General features: G+C 37.0%; 4 protein-coding genes across 6 annotated transcripts in view; 2 read left to right on the plus strand and 2 right to left on the minus strand.

The window, feature by feature from the left end:
* Positions 1–1,953, plus strand: part of LOC111499251 (probable glycerol-3-phosphate acyltransferase 8) — a 4,301-nt gene extending 2,348 nt beyond the window's left edge. Inside the window, exon 3 of the mRNA XM_023150796.1 lies at positions 871–1,953. Coding sequence (XP_023006564.1) covers positions 871–1,749 — 879 coding nt within the window. The 3' untranslated portion in view covers positions 1,750–1,953. The remainder of the gene's footprint in view (positions 1–870) is intronic.
* Positions 1,954–4,211: 2,258 nt separating this feature from the next.
* LOC111499241 (cytochrome P450 86A8) lies at positions 4,212–6,302 on the minus strand. The gene has a single exon (XM_023150784.1). It carries the CDS (start codon positions 6,213–6,215, stop codon positions 4,560–4,562), a length of 1,656 nt encoding a protein of 551 aa, XP_023006552.1. The 5' UTR covers positions 6,216–6,302; the 3' UTR covers positions 4,212–4,559.
* Positions 6,303–9,870: 3,568 nt separating this feature from the next.
* On the minus strand, positions 9,871–18,469 carry LOC111499245 (origin of replication complex subunit 5). 2 transcript variants are annotated; one of them, XM_023150791.1, is made up of 6 exons: positions 18,199–18,469; positions 15,431–16,281; positions 14,928–15,344; positions 13,435–13,747; positions 13,243–13,357; positions 9,871–10,346 (listed from the first exon to the last, which is right to left on the minus strand). In XM_023150791.1, exons 2-5 carry the CDS (start codon positions 16,258–16,260, stop codon positions 13,307–13,309), a joined length of 1,611 nt encoding a protein of 536 aa, XP_023006559.1. In that variant the 5' UTR covers positions 16,261–16,281; positions 18,199–18,469; the 3' UTR covers positions 9,871–10,346; positions 13,243–13,306. The 2 variants fall into 2 exon arrangements, with proteins under 2 accessions (XP_023006559.1, XP_023006558.1); XM_023150790.1 differs by having other exon boundaries at positions 15,431–16,291.
* A 1,591-nt stretch (positions 18,470–20,060) lies between these two features.
* On the plus strand, positions 20,061–25,314 carry LOC111499303. 2 transcript variants are annotated; one of them, XM_023150869.1, is made up of 9 exons: positions 20,061–20,239; positions 20,557–20,637; positions 22,103–22,192; positions 22,295–22,461; positions 23,425–23,494; positions 23,606–23,685; positions 24,059–24,121; positions 24,266–24,342; positions 24,684–24,889. In XM_023150869.1, exons 1-9 carry the CDS (start codon positions 20,162–20,164, stop codon positions 24,710–24,712), a joined length of 735 nt encoding a protein of 244 aa, XP_023006637.1. In that variant the 5' UTR covers positions 20,061–20,161; the 3' UTR covers positions 24,713–24,889. The 2 variants fall into 2 exon arrangements, with proteins under 2 accessions (XP_023006637.1, XP_023006636.1); XM_023150868.1 differs by lacking the exon at positions 24,684–24,889 and adding an exon at positions 25,086–25,314 and having other exon boundaries at positions 20,063–20,239.
* The last annotated feature ends 906 nt before the right edge of the window (positions 25,315–26,220 follow it).

Raw genomic sequence — 26,220 nt, forward strand, 5'->3', positions numbered from 1 at the left:
TTTTTTTTTTTTTTTTTTTTTTTTTTTTGGTCCAACTTTGTTAAGATTGAACAAATTATGATACTTACAAACTTCATTATATATATATATATATATATATATATATATATATATATATATATATATAGTATTAGCCTGCTTAAAACATAGTTTTAGGTTTAAATCCTTGCTTCATATATATGTAATACTTTTTTAGAAAGAAAATACGAATACAATTCACCTTCATAAATGCTCATGGACTTGTAGGCGTCGCATTGAATCTTAACGGACCCACCAGTGTAAAGTCTGCCCATCCCGTAGTCTCATATCCACCTCCCTGCCCACAACTTTATAACAAAATTGAGTGGTCCAAATTAAAGGCTCCAATTCAAAAAACTTCAAATTCTTAAATACTTAAATTAATGTAGCCTTTCTATAAAAGGATGAATTAGATGAATGAACGCATGGCTCAAGTCTTTATTTTATTTTTTTTAACATATATTTCAAATATTATTTCCCCTCAATTTTGTATAAGAAGCTATAAGCTTTACACCAAATATTCCTCTTTTTTTAGCATTGATAGAAAATTTTCAAGAATGATAGAATTGATCTATTTGATGTTTTATAATTTTTTTCAATGTGGAGAATTCATATTTAGAGTGTATAAGATTTACGTTAAATTTGTTCTTATTTATGAATACTTTTGTTCTGTGAAAATGTTGGAGCTTCTGTGTTTTAGGTAGTTCTTTTCAATGTATAAATTTTGATGTGCAATTCCATGAACATAGTTAAATTGATCAAAATTATGTTACGAATTTTTATGGAAGATTATAGGTCCGATTTAGATGTCCTACCTTGATTAAAACTTTGTTGTATGTTGGATATTTGCAGGAGGGGTATATGGTGCCCCGTGGAAAATCAGCTAAGCCAGTTCCATTAGATCAACTGAAAAACAAGATCATCTTCCATGACGGGCGCCTCGTCCAGCGCCCCACCCCCCTGAACGCTCTCATCACCTTCATATGGATCCCCTTCGGCTTTATCCTCTCCCTGATCCGTGTCTACTTCAATCTCCCCCTCCCAGAGCGAATCGTCCGCTTCACCTACGAGCTCCTCGGCATCCGTCTCCGCATCCGAGGCACCCCTCCTCCTCCCCCATCCCCCGGCACCCCAGGCAACCTCTACGTCTGCAACCACCGCACTGCCCTTGACCCCATTGTCATTGCCATTGCCCTTCGCCGCAAGGTCTCCTGCGTCACCTATAGCGTCTCCCGCCTCTCCCGTATGCTCTCCCCCATCCCTGCCATTGCCCTCACCCGCGACCGCGCTGCTGATGCTGCCCGCATTACTGAGCTCCTCCAACATGGCGACCTTGTCGTCTGCCCTGAGGGCACGACATGTCGTGAGCCATTCCTCCTGCGCTTCAGCGCCCTGTTTGCAGAGATGAGTGATAGAATTGTCCCGGTCGCAGTGGACTGCAAGCAGAATATGTTCTATGGGACGACGGTGAGGGGAGTGAAGTTCTGGGACGCGTATTTCTTCTTCATGAACCCGAGGCCAGTGTACGAGGTGACGTTCCTTGACCGGTTGCCGGTGGAGATGACGTGCAAGGGCGGAGGGAAGACGGCGATCGAGGTGGCGAATAATGTGCAGAGGATGCTGGGGAGCGTGTTAGGGTTTGAATGCACGACGCTAACGAGGAAGGACAAATACATGTTGCTGGGAGGGAATGATGGGAAGGTGGAGTCTATGTACAATGCCAAGAAGTAATAAATATGTGTAACAAATTGCAATTTGATTTGGATCTGTGTGAATTAGCTTTTGAAGTGAAATATGGACAATTCAACACATTGTATTGTGGGTGATATGTTTTTGTAGTAAAAGTTGGTAAAGAATTACATAATTCTTCTTGGGTGTGTATTTTTCATCAGTTTAGATCATAGAAATATATACAACATTCACGTTTATTGTTTAGAATTATGTGTTTATTGTTGTAAATCGAAGTTGTCATTGCAACCAGAATCTCTTTAAAATGTTTCATAAACGATATTATGAACTTCAAGCAAAAAATGAAGTAACAATAAGTTCGAAGTAATGAAAATGCCCTAGTTTTGTTCTCATGGTCTCCATCGCGACATTATAGTCCATATTTGAGTGTCTTACATTTATCTTAAAAACAAAATAGTATATTGCTTGATTATTAAAAAATACTAGCCATTCAGATTAGGAAATGCAAACATATGCAACCACGTTGGAACCTATCTTTTCATTATCATCATGACCTTGGTCTCACTTTCTATTTCGAGCCGACTAAATGTGTTAATTCTCTACACACGACCCACGGATGCGCACATGAGCCCCTAAGTGGGATTGTATACATATCCCTTAGACCTGGCCTTCGACTAGTGTACACTCACGCTGCCAAAAAAGGAGCATGCAAAATATCATGGTGTACATAATATTGTAGGGTATACGTCCGTACTCATCATAAGGGGACAGTGCATCATTCACCACACTATATAATGTGTCCATTGAAATCAAGTTGAGGCACCAGCAAGACAAAGGCGACAATGTCTAGATGAGGGACAAAGATAGGCTTAACAAAGAGTCAGGTAGAACCATGGACCTTAACCTTGACCGTTAGAATTTCGAAGAAATTTAGACATCGTGTTTGTTTCTCAATATTTTACCTAAAATCACAATATAATGACAAAACACAACTTAAGACAATATCAACGGTTTTAATCTCTCACCCTAACATTTGAGCCTTTTTTTTATATTTTTTTCGGGAAGACGGGAGAAAGCTGCAATCTATAAGATTTTCTTAATCCTCCCTTTCCAAAAGAAAAAAATTTGTTTTCTTTCGTCCTAACTAGAAGATTTGTAAGAGAATCTTAGAATTTCTTAACATCATTTAACCTCTTTTTCGAACGCATACACTTTAATTAGTTGAGCTATATTTTAGTTGAGTTTTGAACGGAACTTAATTATTTGACTTTTAAGGCAAATGTATAATTTATTTTAATGTATCACTATAATGAATATTGTAATAAATAAATCTGAAAAAGCCAAATTAAATTTTTGGGTAACAAAGCTAGACAGATAAAGATTTAGTTTAATAAATCAAATTTTTGGATTCTAAATTAATTGTTAAAGATTTGTCTGCTAACTAATTAATTATGTAATTATTAAAGTTAAAAGGGAAATTAGAATAGAATTAAAGTTAAAAGCCAAATTATTAAAGTTAAAAGGTTTCTACACCCTTATAAAGAAAGCTTCGTTCTCCACTCCAATCGACGTGAGATCTCATAATCCACTCCCCTTCAAGATCCAGCGTCTTCGATGACACTCGTTCCCCTCTCCAATACATGTTGTTCTCCTTTTCAATTAATGTGGGATTTCATATTGGCTGTGACAGATGGTGGTATGTCAAAATACCCATTGGTGGTAGATGACTACCGACAGTGGAAGTGGACGCTAGTGTCACGGTCATGCTCGTCCAGGGCGTGTTGCCCATGGCCACATGCCTATGGCAAGCCAAACCCTTGTCATGTCTTTTCATTCTAGTGTTTTACTTTTGTAGTTCTAGGGGTATGACGCCTCAAAAATATCATGTCTAGGCTTGCCAGACATGAAATGCCTCAAAATGTACTATAGGGGGATATGACTAGTTGTCAACTTCTCCCTACCCAAGGTTATATATGCTAAGCCGTTGTTATCTCTCTCTTGCTTGCTTATATAACGTCTCTTTCAAAAATCTCTCTTTCTAAAATCTTTCTCTACCCTCGTTTTCCAAAACCTTCTTTTAAAACTGAGGCTAGAGGCTCGATCATACGTCGCTTGGCCGTAGGCGACACAAGTACAAATTGGCTTAGCTCACTTGTCGTTGGAAAGTGAGTGCCGCACAATCGCAAGTCCGCTGCCTTTAAAAATGCGATTGTGTCAGCTAGCAACAGCCATAGTGAAAGTGAAGGTTAAGAGATTTGAGAGGGATACTACAAAGATACTTTACAATGTTATCGTCCTCTACCCATTGAAGACGCTTATAAGAAAATGAGTACATGATTCAGGGAAATAGATATCCATAAATGAAATCTATTATCGAGTTCAAATTTGTCGAATAAATAAGACATTAAAATTAAATTATAAATAAATTAATTTCTTGACATTACACCCATCCAAAAGTGAATAAAATTACGAGGGTAGAAAATAAAAAATAAAAAGACAAATAAATTAATTAAGGTGACAAAATCATCCTTGGTATAGAAAATAAAATTTGGGAAATACGATTATTACAGAAAAAAAAAACATTAATTAAATGGCTTTAAAAAATAAAAAAAGAAAAAGAAAAAAGATTGATGAATATTACCATCATAACCTTATATGACTTGACTTTCATCACAGCCGTAGTAATTTTATCCTTCCCCTCCAATCCCGTGTAATGAAAGACACTTTAAATACCTGAATGGCGCGTGTTCCTCAATTGCCATTGCCTGGGCCCCACATCTTTTTATAAATAATATATATATAATAATTTTTTTAATTAACCTCTTAAATTTACCGAACAACCAAACACGCCCTTAGCGTTGTACGTCGTTAAAACCGTTACACCCGCCGTTACAGTTCACAACGGCGACTAACGGAGTATCCTTCCCTTGGGAATTTCCGTTTTTGCCCCTTAAGATTTCCACTATTCCCTCCAACTCCCTCCGGTGAACGTTCACCTTCAGCCCGTACTTCATAAACAGCGTCAACGACATTTTCTGCTCCACCTTATGACCTGCCGCCACCGTCAGCCGGTGTCGGAGAAGTACCGCCGCCGCTATCGACTTCATCTGTAAATACGCCAAATCCTTCCCCAAGCAGATCCTTGGCCCTGCATTGAACGCTACGAATTTGTACGGATCGTACGGTATGAATTTCTTCCCGTCCGCCGTCAGCCACCGCTCCGGCCGGAATTCGAGGCAGTCTTCTCCCCACGTCGACTTCATTCTTCCGGTGGAATAGATTGAATAAGTCACCGACGATCCTGCCGGAACGAAGGTTCCGTCGGGAAGAATGTCGTCGGCGACGACGTGCTTTGAATCCTCCGGCACCGACGGGTACAGTCTAAGGGTTTCGGTGAGAGCGGCTTTGAGATAAATCAGACGGTCGATCTCTTCAAATCCTAACGGCTCATCCAGCCATGATTGGATGTTATTGCCACGTGTCTCAATCAGAACGGTGCAGATCTCGCGGAGGATTTTTTCTTCAATTTGTGGGTTTAATGTGACCAACCAGAAGAACCAGCTCAGCGCAACGGATGACGTGTCCCGTCCAGCTAGGATGAAATTAAGCGCCACATGGCGAAGGAACGCGTTGGAGTAATTACTTTCCTTCTTCTTCATGAAACGTGACAATAAATCATCATGTGGGGTCGAGTCTTTAAGCTGATTCAGCAACTCGAGCTTACGTGAATCAATAACACTGGATAAATACTCCTCGATGTGAACTAGACTCCGGCTCAAGCTGACTTCCATACCAAGCCGAAGCCACTTTTTAAATTTCCAAAGAACTTCCGGCAAAATAAACCGTTGCAACGAAGCCTCAGTGGCTCGATCAAAAGCCATAGCAAAGCCATTTTCAGGGAAACCCGGCGCACAAGTCATAGGATCCTTCCCAAAAGCCAAGCCGCAAATATTATCAAAAGTAAGCCGCAACAACACATCCTGAAGATCAATCGGCTGAGAATTAAGCTCGGCTTGTTTAAGAATAGGACAAAACCTCAATTTAATAGCTCGGCTAACCCATCGAGCCATGGCTTGACGAAGGGTCCTAGTAGTAAATTCCAAGGCAGCAGTTTTTCTCTGGAAGAGCCACGTGTCACCATCAGAATTAAAAATACCTTGGCCAAGTAGCTCGTGAAAGACAGCTTGCCAAGTGGGGCCCTTAGGGTAATTATCGAATCGGGTCTTGAGTATATGCTCCAGATTTCTCGGGTCGCACGTGACAGTCACGAGGCCCTGTTTTGTAGCGAAGTAAGGGAAGGCCCATATGCATGTTTGATAAGTTCCGCCGCAGGCTCGGAGGTTGTCGGAGATCCAGTCGTGTAAACGGTCGCAATTCTCGATCAACCCCGGCAGACTGCCGAGCAACGGCCACATTTGAGGCCCTTTTAACGACCGGGAAATGAACGTAAACCACAGAAGATACGCCGTCACCGCCATTACAATAACCAAAGCCAAACCCACGTCCATTTTTTCTGTTTGTTTCCCGAGAAAATGTGGGTTTCCGGGAAAAAAAGAGAGAAAGAAAAGTAGAGAGAGAGAGAGAGAAGACACATGAAAGGGGTTTAAGAAGAAGTAGGTTTTATAGTTGAATCGGCATTGAAAGGCAATTACTGAGCCAGACTGGTTTTTTTCTTTTTTCTTTTTTCTTTGAAATATTCAGAGATTATGTGTATGCTTTTCTCTCTCTAGAAGCGTATGAGAGAGAAACAGAGAGTAAAACGCACCTAATTCTGCAGAAAGGAGGAGGAGAGTATTAAATTGGAGCTTTAAATGAAGAGGCCAATTTAATGGGTTTAGTTGAGGAACTAAGGCCAACTACACCACACTCCCAAGACAACATTTTCTTTTCTTTTCTTTTCTTTTCTAAGATTCGGTGCTTTGAACAATCTGATATAAACCCTGTTCATCCATTCACACCGTTCGAGTGACCTCAAAAATCTGATCAAAACTCTTCATCCATTCATACCGTTTGAGTGAAAAGTGTAGAGAAATACAGCATTATACTTATTTATTCTTAAAAATAAATTCAAATAAAAACTTACAACCCAATCCATATTACAATTCATACGTCGATTCAAGTATAACGCTCACTTTCTCGGTCGTTAAGCTAAAACAAGTAAAGAATAATTCTAAACCGATACAAAGTCGGTTTTTATTTGCATGCATGAGAGGTTACGTTATTAATAATAAGTACTATATAAATGTAATTACTATTTTAGAAAAGGAAAATTATAAAAAAAAAAATTAAATGGAAATGAAGATTATGGTGTGGAGTATAGGTAATGGTTGGTTGAGCCATAACCCACCAAACCATATTCAACCATTTATAGCTTTACTTTTCCTTGTGAAACTCTTTATTTATTTATTTTTTTAATCTTATTATTATTATTATAAATATTTAGTTAGCATATAGTTATGGTTGATCAATTTCATAGGTTAATTAGTAGTTGTTATATTATAGCTACATAATGTTATCGTGGTCGTTTCATGATTATTATAATAAAAAATGTATTTTTTTCGTTATTTTTCCCAACTAAACTCTATCAAGTTTAAGAGTCAACTGAATCTAATTTTTCAAGTTGTAAATTTTTCCGACACAAATAATTTTTATTAAATACTGAACCTAACTAAACCCAACCGTGAAATATTTTGGTTGAATGGGTTCAGGTTGTTTCGTTATTTATTTATTTATTTTCAAATTTAGATTCTAAAAAAGTTATTAGTTACAGAGTTCATGCTTACTAATAGTCGATATTGTCTATTTTAACGTGTTACGTATCTTTGTTAGACGATTTAAAATCTTCCATTGACTTTTTGATTTGAATATAATATAATTAAATATTTCATGTTTTTTAGTGAAGGATAAATAAAACTGTGTGCTCCAACTGAAACATGGGACAAAAGTCAAAAGGGAAATAAAAGCATTTAAAAAAAATAGTAAAATTATGTCCGAATTTAGTTATTACCAAAAGAAAATTAAATAAATAAATAAAAGGAAAAAATGCGTTTGAATAAATATTTTTCTTTGTTTCGAGGCGGACTGTAAATTTTTAATAAATTTAATTCTCCTTTTTGCCCTTCCTCCTTCCACGTGTCTCCTTGCATTCAATTTCAAAGTCAACCCTAATATGGTAATATCTCATCACTTTTCAATGCTACCTCGAGCTAATTTAACTTAAAAGTGTTCATATGACCGGGTAGTTCGAACCAGGTGAACTACTCAATCTAATCTCGGGGTTATATATATACTTTCAATTTTGGTTGGGTTGACTTTTTAAAAAATTAAAAACTTGGGTAGATTCGTGAGTTAAACTAACCTGAAATAGAGCTACAATTCAACTCAATCCAACCTTATACTAATTTTAAGATTATAGTGAAAATTAAGAATATTTAACGTTTGTTATCGATATTAGTGATGCATAGTAACTAGTAAATGTTTGATATTTGAGCTATATAAGAATTTAGTTATTAATGTAACATCTATTCTAAATAAATATAATTTTTTTTTAAAAAAGAACAACCTGGCAACTTAATCCAATAAAGAGATGGGTTGGGTTGGGTTGAGTTGGGAACTCGATTCGAGTTAGTCCAAAAGATTCCTCCAATCCAACCGGTACACCACGAATTTAACATAAATACAAATAATATAAATAAATACGTTCTAAATGCGCATACATAATAATAATAATAATAATAATAAAAACGGCTTTTTAACATACATTTTCAATTAATATACTAGTTGGTCTATTATATTATCGTATTTAGATCATTCATTACTAGTTGGTCTGTTATTAATTTTAATTTGAAAATTTAATAAGGTCAATTATATCTTGGAGACCAATTTTCAATTAATTAAGGTCTAATTGAATAGAAATTAGATTGGATTGGATATAACAACCCAAACCCAAACAAAAATTGACAAAAAGTTATCATTATTATTCATTAATAAATATTGGGATTTCTTTTTTTGTATATTAAAAGAAAAAAAATCAAATAATTAATTAAAGTCAAACTTGGAAATTCCAATTTAGGACATTGGTCTTTCTTGCACACAAGATCATTTAAAAGTTAGGTCAAATTAACCATATATTACAAATCCTATAATCCAAATGCTTCTAATTTTGATTATTTTCATTTTATAAGCATTTGTCCCATAAATAAATTAAATTATAGTAAGTAATATTAATTTAATGCTATGAATACTTGACTACTCCATCGACAACTTCATTTTAGCTCGTTCTTTATAATAGGGTTATGCTCGATTACACGCTACTTAATAGACTCTCCCCGACTAAAAAAATCTATTCATCAAAATTACTTTTTTACCCTTTTATGCAATATTTGTTTCCCAAAAGTGAAAACATAATATTTTACCCTAATCTTAAAATTTATTCCTCAACCCGACAGCTACCTTAACGATAGCAGAGTAGAGACGAGGACAAAATATAATTTTAGTCCTCAACCCCATTTAGTTAATGGACAAAAAACTTTTTCCACTTCTTCTACCATTCTCCATTCAAACGAAAGTTTGTCGTCTAGTTCAAGGTGGGTCCTACAGGGAAAAGGATTTCGAATCTAAGGATCGTGACAAATAATATGAAACTTTTATGGAAGAGTTAACTAAACAAGACGAGACTTTTAAGACCACTTTAGTTAAAACTAGAACGCTACCTATAAGACACAACTACCATTACCCAATGTTGAAGCCAAAGGCATCTAAGCTAAGACACAACATACCCTAAATATACATTTTAATAGTTCATTCATACAAGTCATATCAAAACAACATCACGTGATACACGTGTAGTAGTGGTCATGCTTATTCGATCAAACAATCAAGTCGAATAGACAATTTTGACATCTCTAATGATTCATTAAAGCTATTTGAGTTCAACAACTTCCATATTTCATTCAATAAAACAAAGAACTTCAAAAGATTAAGAAATCTAATTAAAACTACAAACTAACCAAGCTGAATTTATTCTAATAATTATTGAGATAGAGCTGTGTTCATCTAACAACATTCAATTACCCAAGAAAAAGTATAAAACCTGGAACAAAATAATGAAAAGAAACCATAATTTGTTTCCCATACACTATAACTACAGGCTAGCAGAGGAGAGAAAGATGAACACTTGGGTAGCAACATCAATGGCATTAATAGCATTTGACAAAGCTGAGTAGTAGCAAAATAAAGCAGTTCATAGAAGAAGAGTTGAATGCAAGATGGGCAAAGAAAGCAATGGGCATTAAATGAAACAGCATTATCTTTTGTCAAAAAGGAAAGATAGAAGAAAGTTACCGATAGATTTTTGGTGGAAAGTAGGGTCTAAGTTGTGGAAGATGGCCCAAAAAGGGGGCAGCATTCTTGAGCAACTCACAATTAAAAGTACATATCTACTTCCTTGAAAAGGTAGGTGCAACTTTCATCCTCTTTTAATATATTCTCAACCACTGCCGACGGTTTTGAGAGGCAGGGGAATAGAATAGGGTGACCTAAGACACTGCTAAAATAATCCACTGTTTTCCTTTTCTTATTTCTCTGCTGTTCTTCAACCCATACTGCAGTAGCTGGTAACTAACCATCTTCAGGTTTTCCTGCCATGGAAAGTTGTTTCAATGTATGTCATTTCATGATCTAAACCCTCTGAAGAAGAACATTAATTCATGCCACCTGCTGTTTTTTTAAAGCTCCACACACTCATGTGAAGCATTCATTTACATTTTTGTATTTTTTCTCTTTCGTGTCTTAGATCTGGTACTTTTCTTCTCTAAAGCTCGTCATTGAGCTACTGGTGTGCTACGTTAGGAACCATGACTCTTCATAATGGTATGATATAAGCTTTCGTGGCTTTACTTTTGGTTTTCTCAAAAGGTCTCTTACCAATGGAAATGTATTCCTTACTTATAAACTCATGATTATCTCCTTAATTAACCAACGTGGGACTCCCTCCCAATAATCAAGGAATACATCTCATTGGTATGAGGCCTTTTTGGGAAACCAAAAGCAAAGTCATGAGAGCTTATGCTTAAAGTGTACAATATCAAACTATTGTGGAGAGTCATTATTCCCAACATGGTATCAGAGTCATGCCCTTAATTTAGCCATGTCAATAGAATCCTCAAGTGTCGAACAAAGAAATTCCTAGCCTCGAAGATGTAGTCAAAAGTGACTCATGTGTCGAACAAAAGGTGTACTTTGTTCGAGGGCTCCAAAGAAAGGAGTCGAGCCTCAATTAAGGGGAGACTGTTTGAGGGCTACATAGACCTCAGAAAAGGCTCTAGGGTGTACTTTGTTCGAGGGGAGGATTGTTGAGAACTGCTGGGAGGGAGTCCCACGTTAGCTAATTTAGGGAATAATCATGGGTTTATAAGTAAGGAATACGTCTCATTGGTACGAGTCATGAGCATGCTCAAAGTGAACAATATCATATCATTGCGGAAAATCGTTATTTCTAACCCAATCTTCAACATGCTATTGAGTTTAGCTGATAACTCGGAAGTGAAAGAAGAACTAGTAGCCGTGCACGAAAGAATGGAGAAGCAGAAGACTTATGGATGATGAAGAAGAGCATGATATTGGAAGAGATTTCAGTATCACATTAAAGTTACATCAATAATGAACAATGGGAAGATTCCATTCATCAATAATAGATTAGAGAAGACGTAAGCAACACAACTAACCATAGTGTGCTTAGGTGCAAATTAAATTACTCAGCAATAATAGCACAACTGTGAAAATTGACAAGCAAGCTAAATTTAGAGACTGCATCCAAGGAGGTAAGGTCCTACTTTGCTCACTCTCTAAATTTAGAGTCACTATTCTTCACTTTGCAACAACAATACTGAAACCCAAATCTGGGCACATAGTGTCATCATTTTTACAGTATCAACTAGATGTTTGGAAGCCTGGCTGATACAGTCTCAGTTGTCATGGATTCACAACCCTCCAAGACCCTAGTCATACTCATACCGAATCCATCAATGTGAAGCTAAGTTTTTGCTCTCTCTCAATGGGACGCATTAATTGTATAACAGTCCAGCTGCTTGTGTAGGGGGCCTTCTATGTCTCACTATTGCCATCGTCACTAGTTTGTCACACCAACCATTCACCGTCACCACTCGTTCTAGAGTCGTCACTTGCCATCGCTCTTCCAACTCCCTAGCACATCACCATTGTCTATCGTCCAACTTTGCGATGGTTCTCCAAGTCACTGAAATATTCCAGTGAGTCTTATTTTGTTCTATGCTGAATTTCTCTTTGTGAGATCCCACATTGGTTGGAGAAGAGAACAAAACATTTTTTATAAGGGTGTGGAAATCTCTCCCTAGCATATGCGTTTTAAAACCTTGAGGGGAAGCCCATAAGAGAAAGTCCAAAGAAGACAATATCTGCTAGCAGTGGGCTTGGAGTATTACAAATGGTATCAGAACCAAACATCGGGCGGTGTGCCAGTGAGAACGCTGGCCTCCAAGGGGGGTGGACTGTGAGATCCCACATCAGTTAGAAAGGGGAACGAAGCATTTCTTATCAGGATGTGAAAACCTCTCCCTAGTAGACGCATTTTAAAACCTTGAGGGGAAGCTTAGAAGAGAAAGCTCAAAGAGAACAATATATACTAGAGGTAGGCTTGGGTTGTTCTATGCAACATGTGAGATCTCTACCAGTAATCTTGCTCATTAAAAAATCGTCTTCCCTTGTTCTTCTATGTCAACATAACAAACAAAAACTGGGACTGTGGATTCCTTAAGTGTTAGACTATTTGAGTGGAGATATTAACCTTTTTCATCGGTTCAAATCGTAGCCTGGTCACTCATCACTCAGAGTAGCATTTGATCCGTCTATGAAGTTACAAAAATGGGGTCAATAAAATTGATAAAATGCTACATCACTCATTGGATTGTTGTAAAAAGTCATCCAACAAACTGATAGACCTTTGTTTGTTGGGTCGGAGAATGAACTCATTAGAGATATACAATTGGCTACTGCTCCAATATTTGGGATAACCTGCTTGCTTGGAGAAACAAAAAGGAATCAATGTACAAGGACCAATGCTGAAGTTGAATATCAAACACTTGCTTTGGGGGTTTGTTTTTTAATATCAATGAGTGCTCGACTCAGCTTGTGTGCACCTCTCAAGTCTTCAATAATTTCATCAGACAACTATCTATCTCTACTACATTTGGTTGCCAAAGAAATTATAATAGTTCGAACATTCTCTATAAGCCCTTTATTCTTTATGTTGATACATGGTAGTTCATTTGTGTTGGGAATTTGTGAAGGGATGCAGATTTAGAAGCTTTTGAAGAAATTCATGATTGAGATTCAAAATTCAATCAAAATAACATTGTTTTGTGATAGGCAATTAACAATCAGCACAGCAAAATCTCGAGCATCACAACAGAACAAAGCAGATAAGTCATCAGTTCATTTACGAGAAGGTCGACAAGCATGTTAAGAAATGACGTATATAATAATGCTATGCACCCATACCTCTTGACACCTGAGAATCTGGATTCTTTCTGACATGTTAAGAAATACATTTCCTTATCACAACTTATCTTCTGTACATGTATTTGGAGAGGGGAAACTTAATACTCCTTGCCACCTGATGATTTGGTCGTACCGGAATCAGATATACAAATAATACTCAAAACCAAAGAAGGAGTTATCGGAGAATATTACCTTCGAAGCCATATCTTCGGACACTGTAGAGCGATATCGTGTAGAACCTTCTAGTGGGCAACTTCCTCCTTTGACCACAAAGTTTGCATTGCAGAGGCTGGAAAGTTGCAGGAGAACATCAGACATGAGTTCGCTATCCTCATTTTGACTCTCCATTACAACATCTCCTTGCACATCTTCGAGCGAGGTTTCTGCAACAGACGTAATGCACTGAAATATTGCAAGCAATCTCTCCAATGGAAAAGTTCCAGGTCCTTTCATTAGCAACTCCTGTTCTGAAATTTCCTTCTGCTCAATTGCCTTTTCAGATGGCCTAAAACATTGTTAACAAATGACCTAAGCTATTAAACTGAATAATGGCTTTTTTATATGAACTAGAAGTACTCAATAAAAAAGATTGGCATACTTGGTGTGTTAATTAAAACTTTATTAATGTACTAAGATGGTTGATTTAGCTTTACCAATTTCCATGTGTGCACATAACCAAGCTTTGAACATTGTCTTTCATTACTAATTTTTTTGACGTCTTTTATTATTCATTAATGTTAGGATCGCACAACAACGCACACATTCGATCAAGATGAACACAAAGAACAAGAGAGAGAAAATTGAAGGAGGAATATTGGCTAAAGGTTTTATTGATGACTTCAGGTATGTACACCAAGAGAGAATAGAGAGAATGAAGAAAGTCCATTTTGGAAGCACGGCCTAATGGGGTACATATAGGGTTTCAATTTACTAAATATAACTTTAACAAATTTAGCCGTCTATGAAATATAATCTACCAAATCTCTACGAAATATCTACCAAATATATATCTATCAGATCTTTACAAAATATCTACCATATATATTTCTACAATATCTTTTATTGGTTCCATATCCCTGTTGAGGATTGTTGGGGGGAGTCCTACATTGGCTAATTTAGGGAATGATCGTGGGTTTATTAGTAAGGGATACATCTCCATTGGGATGAGGCCTTTTGGGGAAGCCCAAAGCAAAACCATGAGAGCTTATGCTCAAAGTGGACAATATCATCCCATTGTGGAGAGTCGAGCCTTTAACGAGAGGCTGTTCGAGGGCTCCATAGGTCTCGGGAGAGGCTCTATAGTGTACTTTGTTCAAGGGGAGGATTGTTGGGGGGAGTCCTACCTTGGCTAATTTAAGGAATGATCATGGGTTTATTAGCAAGGGATACATCTCCATTGGGATGAGGCCTTTTGGGGAAGCCCAAAGCAAAGCCATGAGAGCTTATGCTCAAAGTGGACAATATCATCCCATTGCGGAGAGTTGTGATTACTAACAAACCCCACAATTAATATCTCGCTTAAATAATAGATTGTCCCTAATGTTATCATATCATGCTACATCGTCCTACGTCCTCACCCAAAGAGTAACAATAAATAAAAGATATCCTATATAATTTAAGTTTTTTTTTTTTTACTTGCACGTTGCATAAGGAAACTCGTGTGAATAAATAGGTTGAAATATTACCTCTTCTTCCTTTTTCGACTACTAGCGCCCCCAGTTGAATCAAACAGTGATGCATCAAGTGTAGCTGGATTTCTTGAAGCAAGGAAAGCTGAAAGAAGAAGATATTTCGCAGAAGTAGACATGTGAAAGTCCAAGTCCTCAGAAGAGTCAAACCCACCAAGTTTCTTACTGCCACCTTTTCTCTTTGGTTCCTTTAAATTATTAAGTTCAGAACGCTGAGATGAAATTTTAAATATCTGATTCAAAGCAGGGGCAATATGTGGCTGAAAATGACTGAAACGTGCCCTCTTGCTGGACTCGTTGGGAACATTGTTCAGATCACCCGAAGCTTCACGGTACGTTTTATACAATGATGAAAAGGCTATGGATAGCTCATTCACTTGTCTAGTAATTCTACAGAATGGCCCCAATACAATACTGTTTCATGGGATACAGAAGCAGGTTTAATGAGAAATTCAAGCAATTCAAATATTCCATACAGTAAGAGAGAATGGAACCCTTACCTCAGAAACGAAGAATACATCTCTTGATTAGTTTGATTCCTCGAAAGAATTTGACGAAGATCGTCTTCTGTGTACTCAAAAAAATAAACAGGGATGGGCTCCAAGTAACCCATATTTGAATAGTATGTGTCAGGAGAAGTATTACTGATGAAGAGAAATCCAACCTCATTCATGTTTAAAACTTCATGGAGATTAAATAGAAAAGGAAGTATGCTTGAACTCTTGTCCCAGTTTCTAACAAGTTCCAAGTTGTCAAATATCAGGTAGATCATATGTCCATGCCCTTGTCCTGTCAACTTCTTGGTGCTTAACTTTCCTGGGTTTCCCTGAAGAGTATTTACGACTTTAACCAAGGCTTCACGAAGAAAGTTAACGAAATCTGATGGCTTTTCGCAGCGCTTTGCACTCAAATATCCACTGCCTGCATCTTTTTGATGAAGTAATAACTGATTCAAGATAGACTCAAATAGAGTTCGTAAATTGTAACAAGTGCGACAGCTTGAATAGACAAAAGGACGGTTGAGATGACGGAATGTCTGTAGAATGACACTGGTTTTTCCCGATGACGTGCCACCATAAACAAAGAGGGGAAGCATGGGAGAATTCAGGGGACCTAAAAGGTTAAGGAGTTCAAGAATTTGAGCATGACGTCCAGGAAAACTAGACAGGAGATCTTCCTTACTAATGGTATCTTCTCCAAAAACAAGATCATTAAGAGTTGGAATATGTGGATGATATGTCTTCTTAGTTTCACCAGAATCCCTTAGAACAGCCGCTGCCGAGGACCGGGTTGTCCTTCTGTTAGATTTCGAGCTTTCTTCTTTAGACATTCTTTGAAGATCCTACAACAGCTGCAGAAATCTGAAAATTCAAGAAGAAAATTTGAGTACAATCTTCATCAAATACATTAGTATGTCCTTGGTATTTTACAATCATTTCCCCAACAGATTTATAACGCCAACGACTTAAAATGTCACAATATTAAACTAAACACTTCCAATAAAATGAGCGAGAATTTATTCAATATTCCAATCCTCTCATCGTGGGTTGATATGTTCTGTTGGGGGTAGTTATGCTGTATAGTGAAACTAATAGTCCATAGTCCATTACATTGACGCCTACAGCTAGCAGATATAAGGTCAATGAGGAAACCAATTTTCAAGGTATCAGAGCACTTTATAGCTCAATCTCCTAGGGGGGCCTCGAGCATAATGGCATCTCCAGTTTCTTCATCCACAACCACTAAAAGTAATACAATTTCCTCTCTGACACACAAACGAGTAGCAAGCCAAATTATCAAAGTCAAACTCTATGACAAGAACTTTCTAGCATGAAGAAGAGAGAGGTCATGACAAAACTACAAAAACTATATGATATCACAAATTTTAAAAAATATATTCCCTTTTTCAAGAAAATTTTGTAGTTTCTTTCCAACCAAAAGGTCCATAAAAAAGCTCTTATGACATTAAGCTACAACTTGTTAACCTCACCTTCAAAAGCATGCCACGAAGAGGACTTTTGGGGCTGTTGAGCAAAGCAATGGACCAACTAAAGCAAGCAAATAAGTTCTGTCAAAAGAAAGAAGCCACAGGGCAAGTGAATAACAAGTAGTCTTGAGTTTCACTTCTGTCTCCCCTTCTTGGGGTAAGAGTTCTTCCAAAGCCACTAGCAAAGATCTTGGTCACATGCATGAAGTTCACTACAGAGATCTTTAAGGTCCCAAAAGAGTCGTTAACCCAGTCAAGAGTCACCTGTAACAGCTCAAGCCCACCGCTAACAGATATTGTCTTCTTTGGGTTTTCCCTTCCAGGCTTCCCCTCAAGGTTTTAAAACGCGTCTGTTAAGGAGAAGTTTCCATACCCTTATAAGAAATGATTTGTTCCCCTCTCCAATCAATGTAGGATCTCACAATCCACCCCCTTTAGAGAGCCAGCGAGGGGGGTCTAGCGTCCTCGCTAGCTCTGATACCATTTGTAACAGTCCAAGCCCACCACTAGCACGTATTGTCGTGTTTGGGCTTTCTCTTCTGTGATTTCCCTCAAGGTTTTAAAACACGTCTGCTAAGGAAAGATGTCCCTACCCTTATAAGGAATGCTTCATTCCCCTCTCCAATTGACGTGGGACACCACCTATCTCGTACATTTTGAGGCTATATAAAGTCATGTATGTTACATTTGTAAAGCAAACTCGAAAAATGTAGTAAAAAGAGCATTTGTGTTTTCCTTTAGCCAAGGGCTAAGTTTCTTTACAATTCTATGTAGTTTAGATTGCATGTTTAGATTCATTCAAGTTTAACACGATCAATCTTGCTTGTGGAGTGATTCGAATCTCAAACAAATGTTATTGTCTTGAGATATTCGATCAACAAGATAATCCAAGTCTTACTTTCCCTTGGAGTGAAATCAAATTGATTTTAGGGTTTTAGAATTTGTGAACTAGGGGTTTGCATAATGTTGCACATCATAGAATCCAACCCCAGATTTCATTTCATAATTTCACAATTGAAGCCCATTCCCAAATTTTCCTTCTCGAACAATGACAAGAAACAAGAATTAAACACAAAGAAAGCTAGTTACATGATTTAAATAGTGACATAAACACACTGAATACTAAATCACCATATCAATCACAGTTAAGAAAACAAGGGCGAAATACAGATAACAAAATTCCAATCAAACAAATCGAGGAAATGGGGCAAAAGTAGAGACTAAGAAGCACGAAGAAGAAAGGGGAGGCGAACAAACACAGAATTAGAACTTCAATATTACCAGTCCAAGGAGGAGAAAGGGGAATGGATGGGCGGCTGAGGGAGAGGTCGCTAGGGATTGAGGTCCGTGGACTGAGTGTAATGTAAACCCTATCTCTTTCTCCCGTCTTCTCTCTCCCTGTAACTGCGACTCCGCTTTCTCTATCGACGTCGGCGACACACTCGGCAGCCGTATTCTGCGGAAAAGTCACGACGCACGCCGCCGGCCGCCTCCTATCTGAAAAATTGCAACTTTTTGTATGAATAAAATACAGTATTTGGTCCAAAACTGCCTGAATTTTCTTTGTACGTCAAAATTTTTATTAAGACAAAGGATGTCTTTCTTACACATGGCGGGAAACTTTTCGAGATCATACAAAATAATATATTAAATTTTAAGTAAAAAAAAAAAAAAAAAACATATTAAATTAGAATCATCTGACCTTAAAGGAAAATAATAGTTTATTACTAATATCTTGATCCGGTTATGATTTCCGCTTGTTCTATGTTGTTACTTTGTCTCTGCCTCTTCCCCTTTGGTTACGACGAACTCTCTAGCGTTTAAAGGGGCTCAATGTAGTTACTTGCGAGTAGTGAAGGAATCAATTTCTTTTGATATCGAAGTCAAAATCTTCTCGAGACTACGTTCATGTAGAAAAATGCTACCCTTGAACTCGTTCTACGTCACTCCACAAGTATTGTGATCCACTGCTAGATCCTTGTGTGTATGGACAACTTTTGCAATGACCGGTGGAGAGGAGTCGGTGTAAGAGAGGACACGACTAGCTGCTCCCCTTTCGCTTTTTATAGATCAGATTTGCAACAGCAACATCTTCTTTTTATAGTACACCCTTCATCCTGTGTGATAACATTGCATTCAATCAGCATCAATTTGGTGATATACACGCTAGATTGCCACACTGAAAATGAATTTTACGAGAAACCACTAAAAATTGGCTTTAAAATACTAGAGACTAGCTATAAACAACCCCAAGGCCTATTTCACTTTATGTCATGCTTTTCTAGGACGTGTTGTCCTTAGCCGCATGCCCATGCCAATGCCACGTTGAACCATTTATGTTATTTCATGATGTATTTTTTTACTATTGTATTTTCAGTTTGTATGACTCTTCGGTGAAATCATGTCTAAACTTGAATTGCCTCAAAATGTACTATAGAGGGTATGACTAGTTGTCAACTTCTCCGCTAATTTTGTATGACCATTTAACGAAATCACATATATTCTAATTATTTGACCTAATGATATAAATTGACTCAACCAGTCGTATATCAATATGAGAGGAACCAAATAGCCGTATATCAGTATCGTAAATTATAATTATTTGACCTAATGATATAAATTGACCTATAAAACGAGATACAATTGAACTTGAATAAGTCATTATTGGACCTGAATAGACTATTATTTGACTCGAATCGGCTACTTAATGAGCAACTAAATGACCCACAAAATGAGACATAGATAAACTTGAATAAGCTACTGTTAGACTTGGACAGTGCATTATTAGATCTAAATGAGCCATAAAACGAGATACAATTGGACTTGAATAAGCCACTGTTGAATTTGAACGGTGCATTATTGAATCTAAATGAGCCACTGAACGAGCAGCTCAATGAGCTATAAAACGAGATGCATTTAAACCTAAATAAGCTATTGTTAGATACGAACGAAACATTATTAGACATAAACGAGCTATTAAATGAGTCGAGAAATAAGACACGGTTGGACTCGACTAAACTATTAGACTTGAATGGTACATTATTATTTCTTCAAATGGTAAGAAATTTGTTTTTTTTTTATTATTTTTTTTTATTTTACCAAAAGAGTTTGTAGTTTAGGATGGCGGGTAAGCGAGGAGAAAAGAAAAAAGAAAATAAATAGAAAATTTTAGAAGATGCTATCTATTATCCGAGCGATTGGCAACTGAGAAGCCGAAAATCACTGACATCATAGTAGGAAGAAGATGGGGGATCTCTACGCTTTGGACTTCGATGGAGTTCTCTGCGATAGTTGCGGAGAAAGCTCTCTTTCTGCTGTTAAGGTTCGCCTCTCTCTCACTTTTCCTTTTTGGTTCCTCTCGAAATGAATGAAAATTTGACTGAAAATGTGTTGATAGGACTCTCTTATGCCAATCGGCAATTCTTCGTTCAATTCAATGATGTGAGGTTCGGAGCTATTGATAGATTGGAGGTTTAGATGTATTCGGTTGCCTAATGTCTTTGTTTATTCTGCAATTGGCTGGCGTTCGTTTGAATATAGACTGAGGATCGAAGAGAGAAATTTGAATTGTTTATTTTTCGTGAGAGTAATTCATGAGTTGATGGCTTGTGCTTTGTGCTTCTGTTTGAATGTTATCAGGCTGCTAAGGTAAGATGGCCTGAATTGTTCAACGATGTGGATTCGAGCTTGGAGAATTGGATTGTGGATCAGATGTACACAGTGAGTCGTTATTGATCTTTAATTGTTTCAATCTGTATGTTTTTTGGGGGTTGTGGATGTTTTCTTAACCCATACGGTTGTGAATCTATCTAGCATCGAAGTACATGACAAATTTTGTAGTGGGTTTATAGATATTCTGTAATTTAAACGTTCTATTCAAATTTTTTTTCCATTGTTTCAGTGTTTTAAATATAGTTCAGTCAAATTTAAAGATTGAGAAACATAAAAACTAGTAAAATATGTTCTTTTTTTTTAATATGTTCTTATGAAAAAGACATTTGGGAAAAAGAGAAGAAAAATGGCGATAACCGAGAGAAAATGAGCGGGCAGGAGTTTAAGCGACCTGTTGTATCTCAAGGACCTGGTGTTAATTAGTTGCAGCCAAAAAATATAAGGTTGTTCTGAACAATAGCTTTATGCCTTTTAGATTTTTTCAAAAAGTTCCCCTGTTTTCTTATAGCCTGTATTCAATTCATAGATCAACTGACGTCTATAGTAATAGAAATAGTCTTTTCTTTTAAGAGTTAGGATTTGGAGTCATGGTTAGGAATCACGACCCTCCACAATGGTATGATATTGACCACTTTGAGCATAATCTCTCATGGCTTTACTTTTGGTTTCCCCAAAAGGCCTTATACCAATGGAGATGTATTTCTTATATAAACAAATGATCAACCCATTAATTAGCCGATATGGGACTCCTCTCCCAACAATCCTCCCCTCGAACGAAGTACACCATACAACCTCCCCTTAATCGAGGCTTGACTCCTCCAGAGCTCTCAAAAAAAGTACACTCTTTGTTCGACACTTGAGTCATTTTTAACTATACCTTCAAGACTCACAATTTATTTGTTTGACATCTGAAGGTTTTATTGACATGGCTAAGTTAAGGACATGGATTTGATACCATGTTAAGAATCACGACCCTCCACAATGGCATGATATTTTCTACTTTGAGCATAATCTTGCATGACTTTGCTTTTGGTTTCCCCAAAAGGCCTCATACCAATGGAGATGTATTTCTTACTTATAAACCAATGATCAACCCCTTAATTAGTTGATGTAGGACTCCTCTCCCTGCAATCCTCAACAATACTTTATATAGTTTGCTTCTTGTGTTTGGCTCTTTTTATTTGGTTGTTCTTTTAGTTTTGAACATCAACTTTTAATAAGGAAAAAAAAAAAAAAAACAATTGCTCAATATCTTTAATATTTAAAATCATTCAGCCATAGGTCTTCTAAAAGAAATTAAGACAAAAAATAGAGAACTGCCGTGAAATAACTCCAAGCTTTTGTTCCAATCTATCCCCCACTTTATAACCCTTCATAATTATACAAAGAAACTGGTAATCTTTCTGGTGCATTTTTATAGTATTAAAGAGGGAAAAGCCTCAGAAATTTCATTAGCAGACTGAAGTTTTCAATAAAAATACTGTTAATATAACTAATGCCTGCAATGTGGTAGGTCCGCCCTGTGGTTGAAACTGGATATGAGAATTTGTTGCTGGTGAGGTTGCTGTTGGAGATGAGATTGCCTTCAATTAGGAAGTCTTCGGTGGGTATTTGCCCACAGTTTTACTTCAGTTTATAATATCAGTTCTATTGACATGCTTAGAAAATTTTGCGGACATTATATTTTATTTTTTCAATTAGAAAGGTTGCAGAAGGGCTCATAGTTCAAGGAATATTGGAGAATTGGTCAAACCTCAAACCAGTCATCATGGAAGAATGGGGAGAGAATAGAGATGCTCTCATAGACCTTTTTGGAAAGGTTAGAGATCAATGGATGGATGAGGACTTAACAACTTGGATCGGTGCAAATAGGTACTTTGGACAATCTTTTCAAATGAAACAGATATCCTGTTTCAAACTAATGATGGATAAAGCCACCATGGGAATTTGAGTACTTTTTGGTAGCTTTCGTTTCTTTTGTTTGAGCTACAATATCTTCGTTGTCCAATTGATCTTCTCTGTGAGAAAATAGGCGGAGGTGTTGGGAGTTAATGTGTGAAATCCCACGTCAGTTGGAGAGGGAAACTAAGCATTCCTTATAAGGGTATGGAAACCTCTTCTAACAGACGTGTTTTAAACCGTGAAGCTGACGATGATATGTAACGAGCCAAAGCGGACAACATCTGCTAGCGGTGGGTTTAGACTGTTACAAATGGTACTAGAGCCAAACATCGAGCAGTGTGCCAGCGAGGATGCTGAGCCCCCAAGAGGGGTGAATTGTGAGATCTCATATCGGTTGGAAATGGGATCTCAGCATTCCTTATAAGTGTGAGAAACCTCTCTCTAACCGACACGTTTTAAAACCGTGTGGCTAATGGCAATACGTAACAAGTCAAAACGGACAATATCTGCTAGCAGTGGGATTGGGCTGTGAATCTTTAAACATTTAAAATTAACAAAAAAAAAAAAAAAAAAAAAAATTAAGCTGACACCATGGGAGAGACAACTATGAAAACGTTTGAGGCTTTAACTATGGAGAAATGTATCTGTTATTCATCAAGAGGATGATACATGAGTCTAGCTACTTTTTTAAAAAAATCGTTTGTTACTTGTTTAACATTATTGTAGAATAACTTCAGGCTTATCCAGATGGGATAGTCCAAAAGCTTAACTCTTATTTAATGAAATCATGTTCTTTTTAGTCCCGAATGACATTTAATATATCCTGATGTTGGCATTCACTCTTGGGCAAAACTGGCATATGAATCATCACACATTAATCACTTCTACTTTTAGATTTGGAAGGCTATTGCATCTACATAACATTGTGTACAGATTTTATCCAGGTGTTTCTGATGCTCTGAAGTTTGCAAGCTCAAGGATATACATAGTTACCACAAAGCAGGTTGGATCCACACTTGACACTTGCTAAACTCTCTAACACCACGTATCTTTCCTTGGAGTGATGCATCTTCTCACTTATCTCATATGCTTCTCTTCTCTTTCTTTGGCGCAGGGTCGATTTGCCGATGCTCTACTACGAGAACTTGCAGGAGTGGCCATACCTCCCGAAAGAATATATGGTCTAGGAACGGGGTTAGTATATTCCTCTAGCATAATTGCCAGCAGAGTTGTTTCCAGATTTGCTACAACATCATGGTTCAACATAAGTGTTCTGGAATTTTACCAAATAACTCAATTAAATGTACAGTTAAGTTCGATTCATGCAAATTGATATTTTTTTCATGTTGAACCAAAGTGGACTATTTCATTCTTACTAATTAGAATAAATAGAGCCATTAATGAGAAAATGGTTTGTATGAGTGCAAAATTAACTACAAAAAGATTTGATATAACTCTGCTTACGGAGAGTGATCAATAGTCTTCACTAGCTCTTTGGATTGGTTTGACATATCATGAAAATATTTTCCCTCATTTCTTCTTAACTAACATTATTGATTCCTTTCAGTCCGAAAGTAGAAGTTTTGAAGCTGCTTCAAAAGATGCCTGAGCACCAAGGATTGAAGCTGCAGTAAGATATCTCTCATATTTTCACTCATCAATAATAGCATTGCCTTTTATAAGTGCCATTATACATGTTTTGTTCCTTGTTTTCTCTTCTCTCCCTTCAAAAGAGAGAGAAAACTAAGAATGTATGTGCTTTAAATGTGGCCAGCTTTGTGGAAGATCGATTGGCCACTCTAAAGAATGTCATCAAAGAGCCAGAATTAGATGCGTGGAATATATATCTGGGTACACCTCCACTCTCCCTCTTTCAGTCTTTTCTCGAACATAATGATACTTTCATATTATCCTTTGACGTCCTAAAGTCTTTTTGAGAGAATAGTTATAGATGAAGGGTAAGAATCCACTCAGCAGGAACAAAGGATTCACATTGATCGAATAAGGGAACGAGTGCTAGCGAGAATGCTGGGCCTCAAAGGAGGGTGAATTATGAGATCCCACGTCGGTTGGGGAGGAGAACGAAATATTCTTTATAAGGGTGTGGAAACCTCTCCCTAGCAGACATGTTTTAAAAACCTTGAAGGAAAACCTGAAAGGGAAAGCCGAAAGAGGACAATATCTGCTAGTAGTGGACTTGGGTCGTTACAGTTATAGATGAAGAGTAAGAATCCACTAAGCAAATGCATAACCAAGAACAAAGGATTCACATCGATTAGATAAGGGAACGAGTGTCAGCAAGGACGCTGACCCCAAATGGGGGTGGATAGATCCTACATCGGTTGGAGAGGAGAACAAAGCATTCTTTATAAGGGTGTGGAAACCTCTTCCTAGCAAATGCATTTTAAAAACCTTGAGGGGAAGTCCGAAAGAGGAAATCCAAAGACGACATAACAAGGAACAAAGGATTCACAATTGCCCCTTCAATTTATCTAAGCTTTGATATCTTAATTTTCTAAGCTTTGGCTCTGTTGCTAATGGCTGCACATGGGCGTTCATTTGATGAGCATTAATCTTGTCTTTACTGCTAATAGTGGACTGGGGATATAACACACAGAAAGAGAGAGAGGAAGCAGCAGCGATTCAAAGGATTCAACTTCTTCAGCTATCTGACTTCAGTACGAAGCTCAAGTAAGCACTTCATTGTTCCCAATTCATATTTATGTATCCTTTTTGCATATGAATGCTAATACTGATTATTTAATGCATAATTTGAATTGATATTCATATTAAATTATTATCTTTTCGTTTACCCTTTTCATATCTCTACTTGAATTGAGATTATGAGATTTTGAGGTATTTGACTATTGATTATAATTCATTCTCCAAATTTACTTTTTTACTTCTGATAGATCTTAAAATTAGTCCTCGTCGTTGGCTTCAATTTTTTTTTTGGCAGAAAAAAACAAAACAAAACAATCCATTCAAGAAAGACGGAGTTTTTTCATAGTTCATTTGAAAGGTTGACATTTAAGGTTGTCGATTATCGAACTTTGTCGTCACACATCTCAGGTTGTAACTTCGTACGTAAGACCATAACTCCAAAATAGTTAGGTAAGTAAATTCAACCCATGGGTTTAACGAACAGGTAAAATAGGAAAAAAAGAAAAAATTCAATATGAAGCTTACCCTTAAAGTTCTTAGGCTAGTCTGAGATTACACATTGTTTGGAAAGAGGAACGAAACATGATATGACAACCCCTCTATAGTTGATGCGTTTTAGAACCTTCAAAAGAATCCTGAAAGGGAAAGCTCAAAAATGACATAAAACCTTGGGGGAAGCTCGGAAGGGAAAGCTCAAAGAGAGTAATATTTAGTGGTGGGTTTGAGCTATTACAACTAGTACTGTGTCATTGTCGGTTATTTATTTATTTTTCATTTAGTTCAACATATAAGCTAAATAGATTCGACTCTCATCATCTGGTTAAAGTATATGTTATAACCCGTTGAACTAGCTGTACTTACATTGGTGCACTATCAGTTACTTGTCATCACTTGCATAAAAACATATCTATAAGATATTCAAGAAAAAAAGTCTAACTAAATAACTTTCAAATCATTTTTGAAGGACGGAAATGATATAAGGTTGAAGTCGGAGTACCAAAATGCAAATTCTTAATCAAAATTTTCAAAAGAAAAGTATACAAAATTTGACATGTGAGAACCAAA

The sequence above is a fragment of the Cucurbita maxima genome, unplaced genomic scaffold, assembly GCF_002738345.1.
Source record: "Cucurbita maxima cultivar Rimu unplaced genomic scaffold, Cmax_1.0 Cma_Scf00026, whole genome shotgun sequence".
Taxonomy (NCBI): domain Eukaryota; kingdom Viridiplantae; phylum Streptophyta; class Magnoliopsida; order Cucurbitales; family Cucurbitaceae; genus Cucurbita; species Cucurbita maxima.

Excerpts from the sequence above, each read along its gene's own strand:
- LOC111499245 (XM_023150791.1), bottom strand. The coding sequence starts at position 16,260 with ATGTCTAAAGAAGAAAGCTCGAAATCTAACAGAAGGACAACCCGGTCC. Across the intron at positions 15,345-15,430 it reads ATGTATTCTTCGTTTCTGAG|TATTGTATTGGGGCCATTCT; the intron begins GTAAGGGTTCCA and ends CCCATGAAACAG. Across the intron at positions 13,358-13,434 it reads CCGAAGATATGGCTTCGAAG|GTGGCAAGGAGTATTAAGTT; the intron begins GTAATATTCTCC and ends CCAAATCATCAG.
- LOC111499303 (XM_023150868.1), top strand. The coding sequence starts at position 20,162 with ATGGGGGATCTCTACGCTTTGGACTTCGATGGAGTTCTCTGCGATAGT. Across the intron at positions 23,495-23,605 it reads ACATAGTTACCACAAAGCAG|GGTCGATTTGCCGATGCTCT; the intron begins GTTGGATCCACA and ends TCTTTGGCGCAG. Across the intron at positions 24,122-24,265 it reads CACCAAGGATTGAAGCTGCA|CTTTGTGGAAGATCGATTGG; the intron begins GTAAGATATCTC and ends AAATGTGGCCAG.
- LOC111499241 (XM_023150784.1), bottom strand. The coding sequence starts at position 6,215 with ATGGACGTGGGTTTGGCTTTGGTTATTGTAATGGCGGTGACGGCGTAT.